The sequence below is a fragment of the Mirounga angustirostris genome, unplaced genomic scaffold (genome assembly GCF_029215605.1).
Source record: "Mirounga angustirostris isolate CCGP_5_RB_7025 unplaced genomic scaffold, mMirAng1.0.hap1 SCAF_9, whole genome shotgun sequence".
NCBI lineage: Eukaryota > Metazoa > Chordata > Mammalia > Carnivora > Phocidae > Mirounga > Mirounga angustirostris.
Window position 1 is genome coordinate 61,135,587 of NW_026991717.1, and position 26,022 is coordinate 61,161,608.

Consider the following 26,022-nt stretch of genomic DNA (forward strand, 5'->3'; position numbering starts at 1 on the left):
GTCACATACTCAAAAGGCCACTACTCCTGTAAAGAGATAAAGTAGTAACGAATGAGATGTGTAAAGGTAACATTTTCCAAATACCTTAGTGCTTAGAGCCACCTGGAGTCCATATGGGGAATCAGTCATGTAGCCTGTGGATTTTCCTATAGTCGTCTTTATTGGTACTATACTTCCACCTCGCTGAAATACCGGTATCTGTAACAGAACAATATGCTCAGGGAAGGAGTATTCGTAGAAAGCAATTTCAATGCAGAATCTAAAAATATTTCATTATACAAGACTCCCATTCTTTACAAGTATAGACTCAAAGGTGAAAGAAATTTGTGAACACACAGATGGAAAATATGGAAGCCATGGCATTAAAAGGAAAAGAGTTCCAAGACTAAAAAGTGGTCCATTTTTTAATTATCAGGGAAACTTCTCACCCTTCATCAATTTGTTATCTCTTCTGCCTATCCTATCAGTAGTTCCTATTTTGTATTTTTAATTTTCTTGCCAAATAATACACGTGTTTATTTCTAGGGCCCTGCTAAGGAGTGAGTTTTTGTACCTGTGTAAGTAGGCCCACATGTATGTATGTGTGCATAAAAAATATTATGGTTTCTTGGTTTCAGGGAGATGACTCTGTCCTTACTAGAGTCTACACTCTTCCTGCTCCCTGCTTCCCTGAATCACCAGGGTGATGGACTCAATTCTGAGAGTAAATTTGTGAAACTTCTGTTGTAGAGGCCACCAAAGACACCTGAAGTGACTCTAACCGCAGGTTTATAAGCATGGCCCATAGCTATGGTTCTGGAATGGCATTCCCAGCAAGGAAAGCCCAGGAAATTTCCTGCGTCCCCATACAATCCTCTGTAAGGAAGCTCTTTGGATCATACGGGGGCTTGTACTTCGCTCTGAGTACAAGAGGGAAAAAAGTACAAGAATATAAGTGAAGTTGGGAGTGACGGTGGAGTAGTTAAGATGTCCACCCTCTGACTCACAGTTGGCAGCAAGAAGTAAAGCACATTTATCTCCCCCTCATCAACCAATCACTTCTTCTTTTCTTTTTTCCCCAAAGACCGAGGTAGTAAGTTAGTAAAGAATGGGCTCTGAAGTGGGAGTGCAGCTGACCTGGGGTCTTATCTCAGTTCTGCCACAATCTAGCCACAGCCCCGGACAAGTAATTTAACTTCTCTGAACTCAGTTTCTTCACCTGTAAGCACGAGGGATTGGAGTAGATGAATGTTAAGGATCTTTCAGATCTGAAAGTTGACATCTGAAATCGTTTCATTATGGAGTTCATACTACTGATAACAGCTTTAAAAAATAACGTCAATATATCTGTATGAATCCTAACACTACTTAGGGTCTGCAGTAGTGGTTGTGATTTAGCGGCAAGAGCAAACTTCCCTTCACAAGTTCAGTCTGGATGGGCCCCCTTGACTCTACCATCGTAACTGACAGCCTTCCCTTGGGCCTAGAGGGCCAGGGTTACAACTGAAAACTCATGTTTTGTGACTCGGTCCTGTAGGAGGACATTCTGTATGGTGTGTGTGGTGACCGCCATTTTTACTCCGTTTTCAGAGTTACTATTTTTCTTAGGCGTACAAATGGAAATATATGGGAAGAGCTGTTTGTCCTTGACGCTTCATACTGTGAAATCAGGCTATACGTGGATACTTTCATCTCACGTTTTCACGGCTTTATTGGTATAATTCACATGCCATACAACTCACCCATTTAAGGTGTACAATTAAATGTTTTTAATTAGAACACTAATGCCCTTGGTTCTTTCTATGTAGGCATATGGTATGGACTGAATGTGTCCCCCCCAAATTCATATGTTGAAGCCCCAACCACCAATGTGACTGTATTTGGAGATAGGGCCTTGAAAGAGGTAATTAAGGATAAATGAGGTCAGAAAGTGGGGCCTTAACTGATAGGATTAGTGTCTATAAGAAGAGACATTAAGAGAGCTCACTCTCTCCCTCTGCCACGTGAGGACACAGCCAGAAGGTGGCTGCCTACATGTCAGGAAGAGAGTCCTCACTAGGAAGTGAATTGTTGGCACCTTCATCTGGGACATCTAGAACTGTGAGAAAATAAACTTCTGTTGGTTAAGCCACCCTGTCTGTGGTATTTTATGGTGGCAGCCCAAGCAGACGGATATAACACAACAGGTAAAAATAACAGCCTGAAAATGACTTACGGTGTCTAAGGCTACCGGGATCTTCACAGTACGTGCCCCTGCCCAATGAGCAAATGTTTTATAGTCATACCAGACCTGGAAAGGAACAGACCCTAATGAAAAAGAGTATATGAGCAAGTCTGCTCACAATCTCATTATTCAGTAAAGCATTCATTTATCTGGATTTCAAATAACTGGAATGCTAAAATAAGTATAATTAAAAAAAAAATCTTAAGTAGAAGTTAGCAAGAACATATGTTTTTAAGAAGACCCCAAAAGGACTAACCTAGTACTGTGATGGATTAAGTTCACTAAAAGGCCATTCATTTGTCCATCCATCCATCCAAGTTATTTACCCAACAACCTACCACATGCCCAGCACTGCTAGGCACGCATGGGTGAACAGAAAGACAGAGTTCCTGCCCTCGTGGATTTTATAGTCTGGTTGTCTTATAAACTTAATGTGTTTATAGTAAAAAAGATGATGGAAGAAAGAAAAAGCAGTACCAAAGAAGAAAAGCACATTGTGAGCAAATAAATTACAAATGAGGCAGGAGAAAAGGGAAGTGTCAGAGAAGGACACAGACCCAGGAGAAAGACAAATGGAAACTTGGATCGCTACTATAGTATCATTTTTTAGCAGAGTACAATTCAGGGACAAGGTTCAAATTCTTATCTGGGATCCTGGTCAAGGCGGTTTAGTTGCTGAAGTACCAAGAAGGTCCTACAGAGTAATCTGATAGGACAAATCCTTAAGACATCACCACCAGCAGCAGCAGCATGGAAACAAAAACCTCTTTTTCTCTTTTTTAGCCCAGTATGATTTCTGGCAGCCACAGTCTATTTCACAAGGTCACCTCCTGGGATTACCACATGCTTTCTAGAGCTGCCCTGTCCCACGGTGAAGGTGAGAGGGCTGTGGCCTGACCATCGTCAGCTCCAGTGAACTCTCAATTCAACAGGATCAACCCCACCTTGTCTCTATGTATTATCTTTGGCTGGATCCAATTTGCTAATGTTTTGTCAAAGATTTCTGTGTCTGTGTTTATGGGAGATATTGTCTTAGCTTTCTTTGACAAATTCCAGTAGCTTCAGATAGAGTAGTGGGAGTGAAAGGTAAAAAATAAAACAAAACAAAAAAATGGACTTACATAAGATTTTGGGATTACCTGTCTCCCATTTCCAGAACTAATTAGAGTAAGAGGTATATGTATAGGGTATGTACTCTGGTGTTATACACAAAGGTCCCCAGCCTTGGAAGAGTAAAACTGGTATAAAGTACTATGTAGATCAGACCTAGTGCTCAGTCACCAAGCTCCTCAGCAAGTACTTACTGAAGGCCTACTACCTGTCAGGTACCCTTCTAGATGCTGGGGATAGAGAGTGAACATAATAGAGGAAAATCACTGCCCTTAAGAAGCTAACATTCTAATGGGAGAGAAAGATCATCAACAAAACATATCAGTAAAATATCTAGAATGTTAAAGGTGTCGGGTTCTGTGGGAAAAATGAAGGATGAGGGGGGCTGGACAGTACCGGGGCAGTGGGAGTGGTCTGTAATCTTACTAGGTGGTCAGAGAAGGCCTCACTGAGAAAAAGCTATTCGAGCAAAGACTTCAAATAGAGGGAATGGGCCATCTAGAAATATGGGGAAGAGTGACAACGAGGAACTGTAGGTAGCCCCCTTGCACAGTGTGATGTGGGACTAGCTAACTGGTGAGGTAAAAATCTGGCAAGAAATGGCTTGGCTCATCTACCTAGGGTTTTGAAGATGTAGTGAGAGAAACAATCACAGAACACTCAGGGAAATAGCGTTGAAGGAATATGTTACACAGTCATTGCAGTGTGCTTGCAATGATGATAGGTCATTAATAAAATGTTTTTATTAATTAAAAATTAATTAAAAAATTAATCTGTGGCTACGTCAGAAGGGGAGCTAGTTCCTCTTAATGGGAGCCTACTGCTTTGTTAAAATCGACTTGAGAAACTCTCAGTGAAGTGCTTGGCAGGACAATTTATTTATCTGTTGTTGTATTTAACCTTTTTCTCAGGTTTTTACTTGGTGGGGGAACCTTTATAAAGAGCCCTCATCTTCAGAACTACAAATTACTGGAGAAACCAAGAGGAAAGAACATAATTGATGAACATTCTGGAGAAAAGCCTGGGTACTGTCTTATCAATAAAGACAAGCGTAGTGGGCTGAAGTGGCCCCTCAGAAAGTTATATGCACTTCCTAATACTGGGAAGGAGTGAATATCACTTTCTATGGTAACAAATTTGATTAAATTAAGGATCTTGAGATTAGAAGATTATCTGGGATTATCCGGGTGGGTCCTAAATGTCATCACATCACCCATAAGAGCAACAGAAGAGGAGACACAGACGCACAGAGAAGGCGCGTGAAGACGGAGGCGTAGATTGGAGTGACGTGACGTGGCTGCAGAGCCAGGAACCACAAGGACGGCGGGCGGCCGCCAGAAGCCAGGACAGAGCCATGGAAGAGACGCTCCCTCAGGACTGCTAGAAGGAGCCAAGCCTGCCGACACCCTGGTTTGGGGCTTCAAGCCTCTTCTGTGTTGTTTTAAGCCACCAGGGTTGTGGTAAGTTGTGACAGTGGCCTCAGGAAACTAGCCCAAGCAAACACACAAAGCTGGGTGGACAGAGACCACTGGCAGCGGTGTTTCACGGTATTGCCACGCAGGCACTGGACAGTCCCAAGCAGCGAGCGTGGCGGGCTCAGTGGCCTCACCACCTGCCTAGACAGTCCAGGAATAGAGAGATACATATTTTTAAATTTGAACTTTAGTTAACGTATAGTGTAATATTGGTTTCAGCGGTAGAATTTAGTCATTTACCACTTACATACAACAGCCAGTGCTCATCACAGCAAGTGCCCTCCTTAAAGCCCATCCTCCATCTAGCCCATCCCCCACCCATGTCCCTCCATGACCCCTCAGTTTGTTCTCTGTAGTTAAGTCTCCCATGGTTAGCTTCCCTCTCCCTTTTTGCCCCATCCCGTATGTTCTTCTGTTTTCTTTCTTTTTTTTTTTTTTTAAAGATTTTATTTATTTATTTATTTGAGAGAGAGAGAATGAGAGAGAGCACATGAGAGGGGGGAGGGTCAGAGGGAGAAGCAGACTCCCTGCCGAGCAGGGAGCCCAATGCGGGACTCGATCCCGGGACTCCAGGATCATGACCTGAGCTGAAGGCAGTCACTTAACCAACTGAGCCACCCAGGCGCCCTTCTGTTTTATTTCTTAAATTCCACATACGAGTGAAATCATTTGCTATTTGTCTTTCTCTGATTGACTTATTTCGCTTAGCATAATACACTATAGTTCCATCCACGTCATTGAAAATGTCAAGATTTCAATTTTTTGATGGCTGAGTAATATTCCATTGTATATATATACCATGTCTTCTTTAGCCATTCATCTGTCAATGGACACCTGGGCTCTTTCCATAGTGTGGCTATCACGGACATTGCTACTATAAACATTGGGGTGCATGTGCCCCTTCAAATCACTATGTTTGTATCCTTTGGATAAATACCTAACAGTGCAGTAGGTGGGTCACAGGGTAGTTCTATTTTTAACTTTTTGAGGAGCCTCCATACTGTTTTCCAGAGTCAGTCCAGGAATATCTTGACATGGAGGTCTCACATCAGTTTGGTAACCTTCATGCCTCCTCCCCCTGCCTGCAGAAGCCTCTGATGATGCTCCAGTGCTCAAGGACTCTCTCCAGGATCTGTCTCCTCCTTGCTCCCCATTCCATACCCTCTTTTCCTGGTCTGGTGCCCCAAGTTTCTGCCCTGCCTCTTCTCCTGGCCCCTCTGCATATATCCTTGGTCTGTCCCTGGAGGCTGTTGCTGTTCTTCTCCATGGCCCTCTGCTCTGCAGCCCAGGGGCTAATCCTACCTCTTCCCTGGGCCCTGCCTGGGTTCAATGCCCTGGGTTCCAGCAGTGCAGGATGATATTTTATACTGTGATAATAATCAATGACAATAACCAACAAAAGAGCTGGGAGGCCAGAGGAGCATAAAGGAAAGTCACCACTGTTACTTTTTACCCACTTTGGTGAGTGTCTGGAGACCGGGTTTTGGTACCAAAAACTTAGAATTTAGATAGAGCCAGAAACAAAGAGCAAAGTCTTTTTTACTTATGCTTCCCCCCAGCGAACTGATACCTCTTAGCAGACTAAAAATTTCTTCCTGTGTTTACAAGGAGTCACTTACACAAGTCCAAGTGTGAAGGTAAAGAACCATGCTGACCTTCCTTGGTGTTCTCCCTATTCATCAATTTCTCCCCACTCTTCCATTGAGGTTGTGACCTACAAGAATCTTCAGCTGTTACAGGCATTTGGGCTGTCTTCACAACTGCATGATGCAGAAATCTATTTCCTAACAGGGGCTAATTCATCAGAATGAAGGGAGGAGATAGGAGACAGGCAAGATACATGGCTGTTTGTCATATATTCTTACCTCATTTGATCCTGGCAGAAACACATCAACTGTGCTGGCTTTTGGTTCTGTGACTGGATGAACCAATAAAGCACTTCCTGAAAAACAGAGAAGAAATAAAGTTGAATTATCATTCCAAGAGGTCTGAAAACATCCTTCTCCTTTCAGTGCTTCTGTGGTTTTGGAGACCACTCAACCATGAACTTGGTGAAAGTAGAGACCTTGGTTAGTTGAACCAATGATTCATCAGAGAGACGCATTATTAGAAAGAGGTCTGGTGCTCAAACCAGTGACTGTATTCTTACTTATCATTCGTCCACTTACGGCATATTGGGATAATAGGGAGGGACCCTGACACGGTCTATCAGTCTCATTTGCACATCGCCGCTAGTGCCGGGAGTCTGAAAGAGCCGTCGCGTTTCTCCAGGTGCGTCATTGCCTGCTGTTAGTGATTTTGAGAACAGTGAGCCTACAACTGTTATCCAGAAGCGTGATCAGCATGGATAGGAGTATATCCACGGGCAGTTATCATTAGGAAGGCTGTAATTCTCTTAAAGGCCATCTGGATTATTAATTTTGTTTTGACTGTGGCTCCGCATGTATGTAAATTTCATCCATTTAAGAATTTACTCTTTAAAATTGTACAAATATTTACTGAGTTCCGGCTGAGTGCCAGGTATTATGCTAGGCTCTGGAGATACAGTGGCAAATAAGACAGTGTCCCTGTCCTCATGGAGTTTGCAGTCAGTATAGACAGATATTATAATTTAATTAGAGGCAAAAGCACAAAATGGAATGAAAGTTATGTAATAAGAGGGACTGACTTTGACTATAGTTGGGTGTAATTAGCTATTAGAAGCAATTCTGGTCAGGGAAATGTTCTCCAAGGGAGTAGCTATTTAAACTGAGACCTAAGAATGAGTGGAGAGGTAGCACTAGGCTTTTTACATTTTAGGATTTCTGCTTTTTAGAAATAGGATGCACCTTTTGGGCAACTCTCTGTTGAGCTTGGTTTCTTGAGTCCTATTCCCAAGATGATAAACCTCCATATCCTGGATTTGGTGGTCAACCCTTGTTAAAGAAGAGGCCACCACCATCACCACCACCAATAACTCTGTTTTGCCCATGAAGTAAGCTCTCTCAATCTTTACTGTAACCATCTGGTCTACTGTTTTCTACTTCCATTCCCTACAGGGGTATCATTAGGTCCAGGAGTGAATCCAGAACAAGAATCTCAAATTGCATCCACAAATAGAATGGGTTTGTGAAGTTAACAATATGAGAAGTGCTACCTGACCACAGAAGAGAGTTATCAGTCCACTAATACACTAAAAATCTTAATGACAGAATTTTTTTTTTTTGGTTTTCCTGAGATTAGGGATTGATTTTTAGTGCTCTTACATTAGGAAATATAACAAAAACATAATTACAGTATTTATCATAATGATAATTAATCAAGAAATGCTCACCCAGCATGTATTCATCTTCCACACCAAAAGTGTCTAGTTCCTCTGGGAACTCTATCCACAGAGGTCTGGGAAAAGAAAAAAATTCTTATTTCAACATCATTAGATGTTTTATTACTATTAAATCACTTTCATTTTCAATTTTATAACTATTCAAAGGAAACTGGAAAAGCCAAAGAGCCAAGATTCTTTTCATGATTTAAGATTTTATAAGCAATTGGTAGGATTAGTATCTTTTTCTAATGTTAAAGAGCTATCTACTTGATGAAATGTTCCAATGACAGATTGAGAATTCTGGTACCTACAATTTTTCCTTCTGATTGTTGAGTACTAAATACTACTCTGAAGGCAGAATCAGAGCTCTGCACAAGTCCAAATGCCTAACACATTCAGTATGGAACAAATTAAATGTTTGTAAAACCATTATTTTATAATGATATAAAATCTGTGCCATGTTTTCATGCTGTCACTGCCTTTCATGCATGCATCCTTAATCATTATCTATTTAAATGAAAAGAATTGTTTTTACTTGTTTTCAAGCAGGCAACATTTTTGGAGGGTTGAGAAACTGTTGTGTGGTTTTTGCTTTTTTTATTATTGTTTTACACAACTATCTAGGAGGCATTTGGGTTTATGAAGATAATAAAATCTTCATTATCTGTGCAGCTGGATATCAACTTAATGGTTCTGATTTTTTTTCAACCTCATGAGTAAAGGATATTTTTAAGTAAGAGAAACTTATTTTTAGTTTATTCACTAGCCTCTGTAAAAATATATCACTTTCCCACTGAATAGTAACAAAGCAGCAGTCTCAATCTGGCTGATGTCTAGAATCACCAGGGAAATTTATAACAAATCTAGATCCTGACACCTACCCAAGGAGATTCCTAGTAGGTCTGGGGGTGTGGCCTTGGAATCTAGAGTTTTAAAAAGCTCCCCAGGTGATTCTTATCTGAGCCAGGTTTAGGATCAGCTGATCTGGAAGCCTCGGTGTATTATGTGTCTTTGTATCATTCTCTGACCTAGAAAGTTGGTTTTCCACATCCTGCCTCTAAAATAGAATCAGAATATAATTTATACTATGGGAAAAATGTTCGCCTCAAACTTGGAATGGTTTAGCTCTAAGGTAAGATACAGCCTAAGACTGGCGGAATAAATTGTTCATGAGAGGATTCTTGTGGATTAAGTAGCGAATTCAGTTACAGTAACTTTCTTTTTCTTTAAAAAATCTGTCTCCTATCAAGTATTAACACTTGAATCACAAAATAGCAGGGGGTCCGGTTTTTCTGTGACCTCAACTCCTTGACCCTGCTCACAGCTGGTGCTCAGTAATCTGAAGGACATTTGACTAAAAACACATGGCTTTTCTCTTGAAATCACTGTGTAATTACTCCCTTCCCCAATGGCCGGGGTTTTCTGCTGTAGATTGGCTGCTGGGGCCCGCAACCGGGGAAGCCTGTTTACCTCATGACGGGCTGAGCAGCCACATGCGCGCGGTAGAACAGAGAATACCAGTAGGGCAGGAGGGTGTACCGCTGCCGGATGGCTTCTCGGATGAGCCGGGTGTGTTCCTCCCCAAAGAGCCAGGGTTCCCGCCGCTTGGTGCTCATGGCAGCGTGGCCCCGGAAGAAGGGCTGGTGGGCCCCAGCCTGGTACCATCGCACTAGCAGCTCCGCCTCTGGATTCCCCACGAAGCCGCCTACATCAGCTGATCAGACAGACAGAGGCCGAGTGAGGAAACCGGGCTTCTAACGCATGTTGCACCCACGTAGGATAAGGGCTTGAAGACGGCCAGGACAGGCGGGCTGTGTGTGCGCTCAAAGTGCCAGGACAACACTGCGGCCGGAAATTAGGGAGCACGTATTTCAAAACTCAGCCTGTTTGGGGATCTGACAGCATTCTCTTTGAGTCCTCTTTTTCTTATCACAAGGTCCAAGGTTTTGGGGCGCCTGGGTGGCTCAGTCTGTTAAGCGTCTGCCTTCGGCTCAGGCCATGGTCCCGGTGTCCTGGGATCGAGCCCCACATCGGGCTCCCCGCTGGGCGGGAAGCCTGCTTCTCCCTCTCCCACTCCCCCTGCTTGTGTTCCCTCTCTCGCTGTGTCTGTCAAATAAATAGTCTTTAAAAAAAAAAAGGTTTTACTACAAGATCAACATTTCTGTATGTTCCCAAACCCAGAAATTGCAAAATGTTGACCTGATTCATTAAGTCTGTGTTTAGCCATGTGGTGGGGGTTGACAATTGATTTTTTCTTTTTTTTTTTTAAGATTTTATTTACTTGACAGAGCACAAGTAGGGGGAGCGGTAGGCAGAGGGAGAGGGAGAAGCAGGCTCCCTGCTGAGCAGAGAGCTGGAGGTGGGACTCCATCCCAGGATCCCAGGACTGTGACCCGAGCCGAAGGCAGATGCTTAACGGACTGAGCCACCCAGGCGCCCCTTTATTTCTTTTCGAAAGCAGCAGCTCAAGCAAGATAAAAATTGTAGAACTAAAGAAAAACAATCAGAATTAGAGCTTTAGATGTAATTTCATGCTTAGTCCGTAAGCAGGATACATATTCCTTGTACGTGGACCAATGCCATAAGAAACACATCTATCAAAAAGTGACATTAACTTGCTGGGTTTTTTTGACATTAACTTGCTTCTATTCCTACCGAAAACAAGGAACAGCTGGAACTAGTCATGCTGAGCAGCCTCCATATTGGGATTTCTCATCTGCAGAGAATTACTAGGATTTAGGGAAGGCAGCCCATCAGGAAATCATATTTTAACTAAATTTATCTTTCCCAAGAGCGTATCTTTTTTTTAAGTTAAAATATGTCATAGAATTTTAAACCTCCTGAGTAAAAAGCTTATCTGTAAGGCTGATTTCTGATTTGCTAAATTCTTTGTACTCTTCATTTTTCTCACTTTGAAGAAGAAAAGGTATGTTTCAGGAAGAGAAACTCAGTTCTCAAGTGCATCTAAGGAGGAATCAGAGAAAGAGGGAAAGAAGCACTCGGGCTCTCTGATGACTTTATTTCAAGTCCGCATTTCAGACACACAAACTGCTTGGAAGCGTCCTTTCACTTTCCTCATTTTCTTGTTCCCGCAGTTATCCCTGCCTGAAACCGCAAATGAGAAGGCATTTATGACCAGGCTTGACGGAAAAACACCCTCGCTTTTTATTTTCTCTCACTTCAAGCCTGCGGATATCATCTTACCTCCGCAAAAAGAGATCCCAGTAATGCTGAGGGTGAGTAACATAGGGATAGAAATTTTCAGGTAGCTCCATTCTGCTGTGTTGTCGCCCGTCCACACAGCACCTTGGATCACCGGTAACAAGTTATTAAAAAAAAAAAAAAATCACAAATCAGCCCATGCACTTGATTTCATAGATTCTTTATTTGGAACAGACAAGTTAATGCAAAGGAAAGCATTTCTTTCTGACCTTAAAATATACGAATTCTGGGGCGCCTGGGTGGCTCAGTTGGTTAAGCGACTGCCTTCAGCTCAGGTCATGATCCTGGAGTCCCTGGATTGAGTTCCTCATCGGGCTCCCCGCTCAGCAGGGAGTCTGCTTCTCCCTCTGACCCTCCCCCCTCTCATGGGCTCTCTCTCTCTCTCTCAGATAAATAAATAAATAAAATATTTTTAAAAAATATACGAATTCTGGTTTCAGCAATTAAAAAAATATATTAATCTTCTAATGTGAGAAAGTTCTTAAAATCCACAAAACCTTTTGTGAAAATGTTCTGAAATGGCACTTATTTTTGAAGTATAACTCAAGCCTGATTTTAGGAGAAACATTAAAAAAATCAACTTTACTGAAATATAATTTACATATAATAAATGTACCTATTTTAAGTGAAGAGTTTGATGAGTTTTGAAACCTGTAACTGTCACCACAAGCAGGGTATAGAACCATTTCCATAACTGTAAAAGATCACATGGGCTTTTTTTCCCCCAGAAATAATGGCTTTATGCTTTGCTGATGTTGCTCAGACTAAAATTCTTTTTAAATGAATCCTCTTCATATGAATATTTAGTTTAAAAAATCAATTTAGATTCAGAACATTCATAGGATTCTGCATGAAGCGGCTTCTTTGTAGTGAATAACCCTCCACTTTACCCAACCATTGATCTGATTCCTTAAAGTCTTTTCTAGAATTTCATATAAACATAACATAAAACATACTATTTTGTGTTCTAGCTTTTTTCACTCAGCATGATGTTGTAGCTTATTCCTTTTTATTTGATGAATAGTATTCCATAGTATGGATCGATCACAAGTTGTTTATCCACTCACCTACTGAGGGACATCTGAATTCTTTCCAAGTTTTGGCTATTATGAAGGCAGATGCTATAAACATTTCTGTACAAATCTTTGCATGACATATGTTTTTCATTTCTCTTGGGTAACTACCTGGGAGCGGAACTGCTGGGTCTGTGTTCAGTGTATGTTGAACACTTAAAAAAATTCCAAACTGGGGGCGCCTGGGTGGTGCAGTCAGATAAGCAACCAACTTGGTTTCGGCTCAGATGGTGATCTCAGGGTCATGAGATCAAACCCCACGTCGGGCTCCGAGCTCAATGTGGAGTCTGCTTAAGATTCTCTCTCCCCCTCTGCCCACAGGCCCCCCTCCCCACCCCCCACTTGTGCTCTCTCTCAAATAAATTTTTTTTTTTAAAGAAAACTCCAAACTGTTTGGCATAGTGGCTATACTGCTTTTACAGTATCAGTACGTATGACAATTTCAGTCACTCTACATTCTTGGCAATACTTGGTAGTGTCAGTCTTTTTAATTCTAGCTACTGTAATGGATGTGTAGTAGTGTCTCTCTGTGGTTTTAATTTGTATTTCCCTACGGACTAATGATGTTGAGCATCATTTCATGTATTTATTGATCACTCATGTCTTCTTTTGTAAAGTGTCTATTCAAATCTTTTGCTTAATTTTAAAAGTAGATGTCTTTATTATTCAACTGTAAAAGTTCTTTATATATCTTGGGTACAAGTCCTTTGACATATATATGTATATTGAAGATATTTTCTCTCAACCTGAAGCTTGACTTTCATTTTCTTATTATCTTTGAAAGGGTAGAGGTTTTTAATTTTGATGAAGTCCAAGTTAGCACTTTTTTTCCTTTTATGGTTCATGCTTTTTGTGTTCTCTCCAAGAAATCTTGTCTATCTCAAAGTCACAAAGATTTATGTTTCCTTTTAGAAGTTTTTGATTTTAGCTTTTATAGTTTAGGTCTATATTCCATTTTGAATTACTTTTTGTGTAGTGAGAGGTAAGGTTCTTTCCTCTCCCCCTCCCCCCATTCCATACTCAGGGTTCTGACACCATTTATTGAAAAACTCCTTTCTGCACTGAATTGCCTTGGTAACTCTCTTCCTAATTAATTGATCGTATGTGTGTTGGACTCTTTCTGGATTCTTAATTCTGTTCCATTGATTTATATGCCTATTCCTCCACTCCCTCAAAAAAAAAAAAAAACCCTCTATAATTTAAGAGGAGTGGTACAGACTACATAAAGGAGACATAATAATAGTAGCAAGAACAATAGTTAACATTTTTCAAGTCCTTACTGAGCCAGGTGATTCTACTTTGCTTGTAGTAGCCCACTTAATCATCACAACCCTACCAGGTAAACACTATTTAACTTCATTTTACAGATGACAGAAATATGGCAAACAGTGATTATTATAGTATACCCTGAGTAACAGTTATTATGTGGTAGAGGCAGGACTGAGCTCAGGCAGTCTGATTCTAAAGCCACTGCTCTTGATCACTGTATAGTAGATAAGAATTTGTGAAGATAGATTATATACCACTAAAGAGATCCACAAAAGAAAAAAATCTTACTAAATCTAGATTAGTCTGGAAGCATTTTTGTCTATCTTCTACCAAAATAGCTTTGGTAGCTATTTTTGTATTAATCTTCCATAGAAATTTTTGGCTGTTGTATGGCCCGCAAAGAAAAATCTTTTCAAGGGACTGTTTTTTTGTTTTGTTTTGTTTTGTTTTGTTTTTAAAAGGTACTCTAATAATTTTGCCTTGACTTCAAATGAGATAAAATGGTTTTGAAATCAACATGGCGGCATTCTCATCAAGAAAGAAAGTTCTTGTAAAAGCATGCACATCTTTTCATGTCTCATATGGTTGTTCAGTCAGAAGCGCTCTTTGGCTACTGGTCTAAGTGTAAGACTTGACACAGAAGTGTTCTCTGCAATAAGTCACTTGGTACACTTTGTGGCAGGCCAATAGTTCCACACAGAGCACTGAAGGTTAGGCAGTAGGCCGATATTTAAGGGATCAGAGATTACTTAGTATGCACATCTTTTATCATCATTTTTAAACTACTTAAAAGTGTTTTCATTAAAAACACTTGACTTTTTTTAGTGATTAAAAATGACCCTTGTAGAATATGGAGAATAGAGATAGGTAAAAAGAAAAACATTTAAAAATCATTCATAATCACCCAGGTACTAAACTTACTGATTTCGATTGCCATCTATATTTAAAAAAAAAAAAAAATCATGATAATATACTACAAAAACATTTAAGCATTCTGCTTTTTTTCCCCATTTATCATGATGTCACAAACATTTGCTCATGCAATTAAGGCTACTATTTTAAATAGTCTTATAATAGTCTGTCATATGGATATATCATCATGTTTTTATAAATATTCCTTTATTTGGATTTTATTTCTTTTTTTGTTTAAGGAAGTAATGCTGTGGTGAGCATCTCTGCACATGAATCTTTGCCTGAGATAACAATATTTTGGCCTTTTCCAGGGTGCCACAGGGGCTGGTTTTCAGGGCTGGAAGAAGAAGCCTAATAATGTCTATGATACAGGAAAGACTGGATTCTTCAAACTAGGACCTAAGCTCCCAGTTATTTATGCAAGGCCAGAGCACTTAAAAGAGCCTTCCTGCTGGAAGATGGTTAAGTTGAATTAGATCTGCGTTAGCTAGTAAACTGAATCCAGTTATAGATGACCCTGACCACAAGCAACAGCCAGGCCTATTTTAAGCCATATTGCTAAGTGAAACAGGTGGTTGAAGGAATGTCTAAGAAGACATTTTCCCCTGGTTTAGATAAATCAAACAGACAGAATCAGAGATGACCATCCCAGCAAACAAACTGAGATATTCTCCCAGCAACTAAGTGTCCATTTCTTCAATGGGAAACAAGTAACTAAACTTTATTAAAATTGATGTACTCTGTCTCACAGGACAAAAGGCATACTTCAGGGCACATCACTTGCTACAATCGAAGGCCTTCCCAATTGCCACTGAAAAGGAAGGCCTCAAAACAGTAGCAACATATGCCATAAATGGTTAAAAAAAAAAAAAGGCAGGTTGCTAACTTACGTTTTTAAGTCTGATCATATGAGCTATTCCTTACCATACTTTTGTGATCCAGCAAAGAAAGAACGTGTAAGAACAAAGGGTCTCTCCTTTCCCTTAGATCGTTGTATCAGTCCTTCTGCGGTAGCCATTTGCTACAAAGATAAAGGAGAAAAATTTCAAAGGGATGATTAGATTAGGACATTGTGCAGACATCCCTAATAAGCTACTGAACATGCAAAAAGTCAACAGTAGGTGGGAATATAAAATGGAAAATATGAAAATCCACCAAATAATTTTCATGATGTAATGAAACTAAATTCCCCTATCCAGAGTGGAAAATTTTCTTTGATTAAAAGAGAAATGAAGATAGTAAATAAGCTAGCATATTCAATGCTTACTATTGCTAAGCATTTTATAAGATTTTCTCTTAAAATCTATCGAACAACCTCTGAGATTGACCGTTTTCACTGATGAAAAAAATTGAGATTCAGAGAGGTTAAGTGACTGGCTCTGGCCTACATAAGAAAATTCTCTAAAGTAGTTTGCAGTTATAGCAAGAGGCTTTCAAGGAAGTAAAGCACAGTTCAGATAGTATGTGTTTATGTAGGCAGCAACTCCCACTGGAAAATATACCAGTTGGTGGGAGGGCCTTAGGAACACAGTTACAGGATGAAAATAACAAAGAACCATGGATATCAATTAGGGCAAATGACTGACAAATGTTTTGGATGTGACTGGCAAATGGAAGACAATTCTACCATCTTCTAATGAGAAGGCTAAGTAGTTTATTTTATTATGTTAGTCACCATTCATTACATCATTAGTTTTTGATGTAGTGTTCCATGATTCATTGTTTGTGTATAACACCCAGTGCTCCATTCAATACGTGCCCTCCTTAATACCTCTTACTGGGCTAACCCATCCCCCCACTCCCTTCCCCTCTAAAACCCTCAGTTTGTTTCTCAGAGTCCATCGTCTCTCATGGTTCATCTCCCCCTCTGATTTGCCCCCCTTCATTTTTCGAGAAGGCTAAGTAGTTAATGAAGGCAGTCGCTTAACCAACTGAGCCACCCAGGCGTCCCGTGAAATTTCATTTTTTACAAAGATTTTGAGAGTGAGAGAGCACGAGCTGGGGGAAGGGCAGGAGGAGAGAGAGAAGCAGACTTCCTGCTGAGCAGGGAGCCTGACACAGGGCTCAATCCCAGGACCCTGGGATCATGACCTGAGGCAAAGGCAGACACTTAACCAACTGAGCCACCCAGGTGCCCCTGTTTGTGAAATTTCAAAAAATTTGTTTTAATTGCTTTTGTTTATGTATTTATACATTGCCTACTCCAAAAAAAGTTTTGAGGTATTCAATGCCATTTATTAATGACTCCTGTCAAGGAAGATGTTTCTATGTTACCATTAATCTCATAATATCTGTAATTCAAGTTCATTAGAGAAAGAAAAGGTGCAAAGAAATAGTAAGTCCTATGTTGGCTACAACCTGTAAGATCCATTGCAGTTGTTAGAAAAGTCACACAGAGAGAAATGAACAATATAGTATGGCTATTACAAATGACTTTCAACCCAAAAGGCAGGGCACATGAGTCCAAGTGGCTTCTTTATGGATGTCTTACCTGATAAAAACCATAGATGTTGTGCAGTTCCCTGTGCTCCCAATTGCCATGATGAATGGCATTCTTCTGCATGGTTAGCTCTGGCCCTCTAAAGACAGAGGGCTCATTCATGTCGTTCCATATGTAGAGGATGTCAGTAGATCCCTAGGAAGTAAATTTCTTCTTTGGTCGTGATAATACTCCTATAGTGATGATGTTAATATGATAGCCATCCTATTCTTCTTTCATAATCCATTTAATGTATTATTACTATGTTTATTATCTATGTTCTGTCTTCTGTTCCAATGCTATAATAAAAGGTCCACAGGGCAGGGAATTTTGTCCATTTTATTCACTGATAAATCCCAAACACCTAAAACAGTAGCTGAACTACAGAAGGTTCCCAATAAGTATTTGTCGATGAATGAAAGAATGCTGTGTGGTATTGTCCGTGAAATATACACTGCCCAGCAAGTCCACTCCAAGACCTACTCTGGAGAACCGCCATACAGGAAAGGTTGTGAATGTTCACAGTTAGATTCTATAACAACCATCATCTGCTACAACTCTTAACTAAGGGCAATTAAAGCTTTCCACAATAAGATTCTGCCTTCCCTCTAATACTCTGAAGACTTTTTTATTAAAGATTTTTATTTTTACTTGTCAGAGAGAGAGAGAGAGTGCACACGCAGGGGGAGCAGCAGGGAGAGGGAGAAGCAGGCTCCCTGCTGAGCAAGGAGCCCAATGCGGGGCTGGATCCCAGGACCCTGAGATCATGACCTGAGCTGAAGGCAGATGCTTAATGGACTGAGCCACCCAGCCGTCCCTACTTTGAAAGACTTGGCAGCCAGTATACCTGTTTGTTAGCATGGTCTAGATTTTGTATTCTACACAGGAATTGTTCAATTGAGAGTGGGAAGGGGCTGCTGAGTCATCTAGTTAACACTGTATTGAAATCCCTTTTATAGAATCCCTGGTCTCTCAGCATTTGACTCAGTAGCTACAATGACAGGGAGTCCCACAGGAAGCTCATTCCATTACTTTCTAAAAGTCCTGCCCCTTGTAACATCCTCTCAGTGGGTCTGGCTTGTCTTTTGGGATACCACAGAATACATCTGCTGCCTCACCCACATGCCAGTCGTTCAGATGCCTAGGGGAGACTTAAATATATTCTTTTGGCTCTACCTGCAACTATTCCTAAACATGTATACTTTATGAACAAGGCTATATGGTTTCCAAATATTTAACTACCTTGACTGTCCTCCTGTAGCACTCTCCAAGTCAGGGGTTGGCAAATGTTTTCTAGAAAGGGCTGGATAATATTTCCAACTGCTGACCATAAGGCCTCTTTTTCAGTAACTCAACTCTGATACAGTGTGAAAACAGCCATAGACGGTAGGGAAATGAATGAACATGGCCAGATTTCACCCGAATGGTATTTATCCCTCCTCTAAGTTGTTTTCTGTGTCCTAATATATGATGCTCAGAAACTAGAGTTTAGTGGTTAAGACTTGGGCGTGAGAGACAAACAGACTGAGATCAAATCTTAGGTCCAGCACTTAGTAACATGGGTGAACTGAGCAGGGTTTTAAACTTGTCCATACATCAGTTTCCTCATCTGTGGGATTAGAATTAATTATAGTTCCAACTTCAGAGGTTTTTGTGAAGATGAAATGGTAAAATGCCCAGAAACTGCTTAGCACAGTGCTTGGCACACAGCAAAGGATTCAATTTATATGAGGCATCATTATCATCCTCCTAATTGGTTGAAAACAGTTCTCTACAAGTGGCCTTTCTGGTTCTCTCTGGGATTCTTATAATATTTTAAGGATTATTTATTATTTCACTTACTTTTTTAAATTTCAAGTTTTATTACATCTTTTATTTTTTTTTAAGATTTTATTTTTTTATTAGAGAGAGAGAGCAAAAGCAGGTGGAGGGGCAGAGGCAGAGGGAGAGGGAGAGGGAGAATCAGGCTCTCCACTGAGCAGGGAGCCCGATGTGGGGCTCGATCTCAGGACTCTGAGATTATGACCCCAGCCGAAGGCAGACACTTAACTGACTGAGCTACCCAGGCACCCCTATACCTTATTTTTAATGTCACATTATACTTTGCAAGATATTCTCATATATGTCACTATCATCATCTTTAAGCTATAGAATATTATTTTATGTAAAGTTTATGGAGTAATTTGAGAATATAAATCTCTATTATTAAGTACTTTGATATGTCACAGAGTCTATTATGATTGAGGTAGAAATCACAGCTTTTGTGCCTTTGATAATATATATGGCACCATTAAAGTCTGTAATGTGGTTGCTATCCTTGCATTTTCAGCCAAGTAGTATTTATCAAGAGCTACTCAATGAAGCAGAGGAGTAGTTCTATTCTATCACGTTTTTCCTTCTTTCATCCTTCCAAGTAACTAGGAAAGAGCAAAAGAATAAAAACAAACCTGATAAGCAGAGAAAGTGAAAAGACCTGAATACCATTCTCTGACCTTGGGATTGGTGAAATCCAGGTAAGAGGAGAGACCTGTAGAGGCAGAAGAGTAGACTGTGAGAAACAGTGGTATTCATGGTAGGATGTGCGGTAAAGATGTAAAAGCTGGCTGATCACTGGGCACCTTAGACATAAGGTAGCTGAGGTGGAGGCACGGTCACGCAAGACATGAAGGAAGGCAATGCTGGACTCCAGTGATAATCAGTAGACCTTCCAACCTGAGAGGCCCAGGGGAAGGCCAATGAACAAGCATTCAGATGGAGCCTGTCCCTCACTGATGGCCCAAGATAGCCCAAGTAAGCATGGCAAATATCCTGGAATGACCCTTCTGTCCTTAAAGAGAACAGAGAAATGTTCATGAGTGGTGTAAGGGGGAAAAGGAATGTGTAGGGTGTCTCTTCAGTATGTGGATTTGTGACAGAGTGCCAGGATATGATAGAGTGGTGATTCCCCTTTGTCCTCGGGTTTCTACCATGGCTTTAAACTAATAATTTCTGAAATGAAGAATCCAGAGTTGCTGGAGGCAGCTGAGGTCACTCATGAAAAGTCTGGGAAATCAAAACTATGAGCTAACAAGGCATAGAAGATTCACAGGGAGAGACTGTGAACACTTTTTCTTGGCTTTTTATTTTTATTTGCCTAGAGAAATGGAGTGCTTGCTCATTTTTTATTCATTCATTGACTGATAAATGTATACAAAGCACTCTGTACCAGGTGTTATGAAAGATACAAAAGAAGGTAATACCATCTCTTTCTTAAAGGTGCTTACACTATAGCAAGGGACATCTTTGCAGAAATGAGGGTGATGGCCATGCAACCTTCATTAACTGGGACTAAACAAGTGAATTAATAAGTGTATAAAGTGCTATCTTACCAGGCCAGCATACTCCTTCAAAGTCTCCTCCTTCACGATTCCTCACAAAGAAGCCCTGTTCTTTGGCCTTAACATACACTGAGTAGTTAGGATCGATCTTGATGTGGGGGTCACTGATGACCACAAGCTGTCCGGACATAGAGGTTTGAAGAGCTCATCAGTTTCACAGGAGTTATACGTTCGTTTTTATGCTTTCATCATAGTTTGGAGGTTCAAATTTTACTCAGAAATAACTACTAGTATTGAAATATTTAAGATGTCAGTAAAACCCTAACACTTTTCATGCTTATGGAAATTGAACTGGTATCAAAACCAGGCCAGTGCTCTTTCATAATTATTGCTGCCCAACCAATACATGTTCTCAAAATAGCAGTTATTAAGCTTCTGTCTGACGTGCTGGGTGCTATACATAAAGGATTAAGTCATCCTTGCTCCGAGACATCTAGAGGCTAATACTGACAAAAGCAAACACTAAAGAAAAAACAAAACAAACCTTCCCAACCCAATTAATGGTACAGGTATATTTAGGAAGGAGGTCTGAGAAGAGCTGTAATCACAGCTCTGTGTCTCTAAGGTCTCTTTACCTTTCTAATGCCATCATTTCCTAGTCTAAAGCCACAAAACCCTTTATTTGGTTATAACAACCTTATCATCCTGCCTCGGGTCTATTCAAATTTATTCTACATACTAAAGTTTAATTCACCATTGCTCAAAAACTTTAAAAAACTCTTAATTGTGGTAAAATATACATAATATAAAATTTACCATCTAAACCAATTTTAAGTGTACAGTTCAGTAGTGTTAAGCACATTCACACTGTTGTACAATGTCCAGAACTCTTTCCATCTTGTAAAACTGAAACTCTATACCCATTAAAAGCAACTCCTCATTCCCTCCTCTGCCCAGCCCCGGGCAACCACCATTGTTCTTTCTGTCTCTATGATTTTGACTACTCTAGGTATTACAGATTAGTGAAATCATATAGTATTCACCTTTTTGTGACTACCTTATTTCACTTAGCATAATGTCCTCAAGCTTCATCCATGTTGTAGCATGTATCAGAATTTCCTTCCTTTTTAAGGCTGAATAATACTCCATTGTATATATGTGTAGATTACATTTTATTTACCCAATTATCTGCTGATGGGACACTTGGATTGCTTCTACCTTTTAGTTATTGTGAATAGTGTGGATATGAACATGGGCTTATCTGCATGAGCATATCTGCTCAAGTACCTGCTTTCAATTTCTTTGAGTATATTCCCATAAGTGGGATTCCTGGATCATATGGTAATTTTATTTTTAATTTTTTAAGGACCCGCCATACTGTTTTCTGTAGTGGCTGCACCATTTTACATTCCCATGGTTGGTGTTCCAATTTCTCCACCTCCTCACTTGCTATTTTCTGGTTTTTCATAGTAGCCATCCTAATGGTATGAAATGGTATCTCATTGTGATTTTGATTTGCATTTCCCCAAAGATTAGTGATGTTGAGCATCTTTTTATGTGCTTGTTGACTATTTGTATATCTTCTTTGAAGAAATGTCTATCAAGTCCTTTTCCCAATTTTTAATTGGGTTGTTTGCTTTTGGTTGTTGAGTTGTAGGTGTTCTTCATATATTCTGCATATTAACCCCTTATTCAAAAACTTTTAATGTCTCCAAATGTATACAAAGCAGCCTACGATAAGGTCAGATTCCCTACTACTCAAACCTTGCACATGCCTTGTTTTCTTGCCAAACCAACCTGTGCGCTGTTTTCCAAACACCACTGGCTGCCTCAGCCTCTGGCTGCACTGTCTCCACCCCCTCCCCACTTCTCAGCTAGTTAGAGCTCATCCTTCAGGGCTCATCTAAAATGCACAAAGCCCAGCGTGAGTCCAGCTGGATGCAATCTTCTTTCTCCTAGTCCACTCCTGACCCTGACCTTTCTTTGGCTGTTATATTATTGCCCAATATTGTGGTTGTTGTATACCTGCCTTTCCCCCACTCACTGTAAGACCCCAAGGAGCTCATCTTTGCATTCCCTCATCTTTAGAACAGCATTTTGAACATCTGATTGATGGCTTCAATAAATAGTTGCTTATAAGAACATGGGTTCTAGAGTCAGGCAGATCAGAGTTCAGATTCTTGCTCTACTACTTATTATATGCCTTTGTGCAAAATACAAAACTATTCTTTTTTTTTATTTATTTTTTATTTTTTTTATTTTTTTTAAGATTTTATTTTATTTATTCATGAGAGACAGAGAGAGAAGCAGAGGGAGAAGCAGGCTCCCAAGGAGCAGGGAGCCCGATGTGGGACTCGATCCCAGGACCCTGGGATCATGACCTGAGCCGAAGGCAGACGCTTAACCATCTGAGCCACCCAGGCGCCCAATACAAAACTATTCTTAGTCTCAGTTTCTTCATCTGAAAAATGGGCTAACAAGATCTACCTTTTAATTTTGTGATGACTAGCAAGAATAATGTGTTCTATCAAACTCTCTGGCCCATAGTAAGTACTTGCCAAATGGTAGCTATTAATTGGGAAATTAGGAGAATGGGAAATGAAGAATCTGTCTCCATTTCTGATTGACTGTTAAGAGCTTTCAAGCCATTCCATCCCCCCTTACCCTTCTGCCACATCTGACAAAGAAAGCCCTAATGCTTCCTCCTTGGGTGCCAGCAGGAAGTTCAAACCACACAAGCCCCAGGAATGCACAGGAATCCTCACCCAAGTCCGACCCTCTAACCACCATAAAAGCTGAGCTGTCTCCGTTCCCAGATCTCTCAAGCCATCTTCAGACCAGCCTGGGAGCCAGCCCTGCTTCCCCTAGAATGCCTCACTATGTGACTAATTAACCTTTTCAGACCCTGTAGTGTCCACATGATGTCCTCAAGCTCGAGATTGATGTTGACATCAGTACCACATTTTGCTTTTGGGGTATCCATCATATCCCTACAGTGTGGCCACAACAAACAGGACTGAATGCGAGGCCCCGTTATCCTGTGGGGACCTAGACAGCTAAGGCAGGGACGGATGGTGGGACCATCTTTCCACCACTGCTTTCCTATTATCACAGTTACAATTATATTTGATGGTATTATTTTCATGGCCCTTTTTTATCAGGTGGCTCTCCTCCACTAATGTGCCAAGGCAAGTTTTAAAAATTAAACAAGTGCTTTGTAATTAAGAGGTTTTGAAGGGTCGGCTTATTTTACCTTACGATTTTTGCTTCTGAGCAGCTCTTGCATCCTTTTGGGGTTTGGAAATCTTTTCTCGTCCCAAGTGAAGTACCTTTTGCCCTCGGTATGCTCTATGTCGAGCCACATGACATCATAAGGAATGTCATGTTCATCAAATCCTGCATCCACCTCTTTTACATCCTGCTCATCCTCATAGTTCCAGCGGCACTGATGGTACCCCAAGGAGAAGAGAGGGGGCATGGCTTGTGTGCCTGAAAGGGGAAGATGACAACTGAGCTGGCTACCGTCACAATGATAATTACATACATGATAAACATTTCCTGAATGTCTACAGAGTCTAAGCACTGAGCTTGATACTTAGCATATCAAGGAGAAGAAAACATAGTCCTTACCCTGAAGAAAGTGACAATTTGGCTGGTGAGGCAGGCATGTAAATTAACTGCTCCGCTCTGAGGTATAACTGCTATGTTAAAGGTAGCAGCCTAGTGTTATGGGAATACAGAGGAGTTAATAAATTCTGCCTGCAGTAAAGTGTGGGGTCTTGAAAGGTTTCATAGAGGTAGTAACACTTGGTTTGGACCCTGAAGAATACGAGGAATCTACCAGAGAGATTGGATAGAACACTTAGGCACAGGGCAGAGAAAAGACACAGAGGCAAAGAAGTACATGATAAATTTAGGGAAAAATAAATATTCTAGGGTGGTTACATTGTGAGAGAGACCAGTAGAAGATGAAATTGGAGAGGGTCAGTTTGTAAGGGGCACTGTAGTTCAAGCTAGGAATGCTAAATCTTCTCTTATGGGAAGTCATCAAAAGTTTGGCAAGATATAACCTTAGCAGACTTATGTTTTAGAAAAATTAGTGAGGGAGCAGTGTTGAGACTGACTTAAAAGCAAGGAGACTAAAGGCAGGAAAAACTCAAATTATTATCAAAACATTTACTGATAACATGGAGGACTTCTGGTCAACCACTTGCATTTATCTCCTTCCCCTCCTAAAGTCCCAATAAAATCAGAGTAAAGGAAAGAAATAAAGAATAAAGCCACAAGAACAAAGAGAATGGGAGAGGAGTAATTTCAACAAAATTTTGGAAGGTGGCAGGCAGGGGAGGGATGGTAACCGTTGAGCAAAGTGAGGGAAGCTCTCACCAGAGTGCTTGTGAGGCGGATACTGAAGTCTAGCTCACCCCTGCTCCCAGAACACTAGCAGATGGAAGATCCACTCCCCCCCCCCCCCCCACTTTCCAACCCCAGTACTAGAGGGCTTCCAGGCAGAACCTTATTCAAATCCTCGAAGATGAGAAGGACCCACATGTAGAAATACAATAAAAGGATGTCTGAGAAAACCGGGACAATACAAGAAAAGTAAACATCAAAACATTATCATTAGTATCTTTGGGGAGATGAAAAAAGATATTGCACCCATGAAAGACTAGTATAAGATACTGGGAACAAGGAACAATCAGAGGTTAAGAAAAAGTATGAAGAAATTAGACATACAGCATAAATGGAAGGTCTAGAAGATAAAATTGCTCAGAAAAAAAAAAGAAGGGAGATTATAAAATCTGTACAGTAGAAAAAGAAAAGGGAAGGGAAGAAATTATCAAAGGAATAATCAAAGATTGTTTTCCAAAACTGAGGGGCACATTTCTCAAGACTGAAAGAGTCCACATCTAATAACCAACACAATAATTATTTAAAAAGATCTATATCAAGGCATTTTATTGTCAAATTTCAGAATTTCGGAATATTAGAAATTTCAGAACATATTTCAGAGAGAAAAGACAGATCATATACAAAGAAACAGAATTCAGAGTGATTTTGGAGCAAGAAGATAGAAGGTAATAGAGAAATGCCTTTGAATTCTGAGAGAAATAATTTTCAATCTAGCTAGCCAAATGATCAATCAAGGGTGAAGGCAGAAAAAGAGATGTTTTTGTACCTGCAAAGATGGAAAAAGTGTACCTCTAATGCACACTTTCTTAGGAAACTCCCAGGATGACAGCTGTGCAGGGAGCCCAGAGAGAAACAACCCCAATGGGGGCAGGACAGAGAGATCTGGGAAGGAAGTCTCTGGGGAGAAAATAAGAATGAATAAAATATCTGACACTCTTGAACATTTGAAAAGCATAAACACTAAATATTGACTTAAGCAAAAATGATGATATAACAATACTGGGAGAGAAGAAGGAGGGATATGATTGAGTTAAATCCTCATCAACAGATAATCTGTAAACTTAAAACTTGGATTTCTTTGGACATGGTGGCAGATCCACTGTTTTTGAAGCATTTTCTTATAAACTAGGCTTATTCTCCATAATAACAATGTTGAAAAAGTCTGTAGGTGGACCTTTACAGTACTTTTTCCTATATGAGTGTCTTCCCATGTCCATAAATTTTTGGTTGTTTCTCCCATCAAAG

At 40.4% G+C, this 26,022-nt stretch overlaps 1 protein-coding gene across 12 annotated transcripts in view; it reads right to left on the minus strand.

Annotated features, from left to right (window-relative positions):
* The window catches only part of GANC (glucosidase alpha, neutral C), a 72,244-nt gene that overhangs the window by 7,799 nt on the left and 38,423 nt on the right, over positions 1 to 26,022 (minus strand). For 6 of the 12 annotated variants that reach the window (XM_064570596.1, XM_045900277.3, XM_064570594.1 and 3 more), the window contains 11 exons: positions 23,618 to 23,853; positions 20,416 to 20,542; positions 19,495 to 19,574; positions 17,060 to 17,203; positions 15,493 to 15,589; positions 11,297 to 11,398; positions 9,563 to 9,806; positions 8,102 to 8,166; positions 6,654 to 6,730; positions 2,195 to 2,269; positions 85 to 198 (listed from right to left, as the gene is read on the minus strand). In XM_064570596.1, the coding sequence (XP_064426666.1) occupies positions 85 to 198; positions 2,195 to 2,269; positions 6,654 to 6,730; positions 8,102 to 8,166; positions 9,563 to 9,806; positions 11,297 to 11,398; positions 15,493 to 15,589; positions 17,060 to 17,203; positions 19,495 to 19,574; positions 20,416 to 20,542; positions 23,618 to 23,853 (1,361 nt within the window). Of the gene's footprint in view, positions 1 to 84; positions 199 to 2,194; positions 2,270 to 6,653; positions 6,731 to 8,101; positions 8,167 to 9,562; positions 9,807 to 10,226; positions 11,198 to 11,296; positions 11,399 to 15,492; positions 15,590 to 17,059; positions 17,204 to 19,494; positions 19,575 to 20,415; positions 20,543 to 23,617; positions 23,854 to 25,543; positions 25,675 to 26,022 lie in introns of those variants that run through there. The other 6 variants (XM_045900278.3, XM_064570595.1, XM_054513578.2 and 3 more) reach the window with 6 other exon arrangements.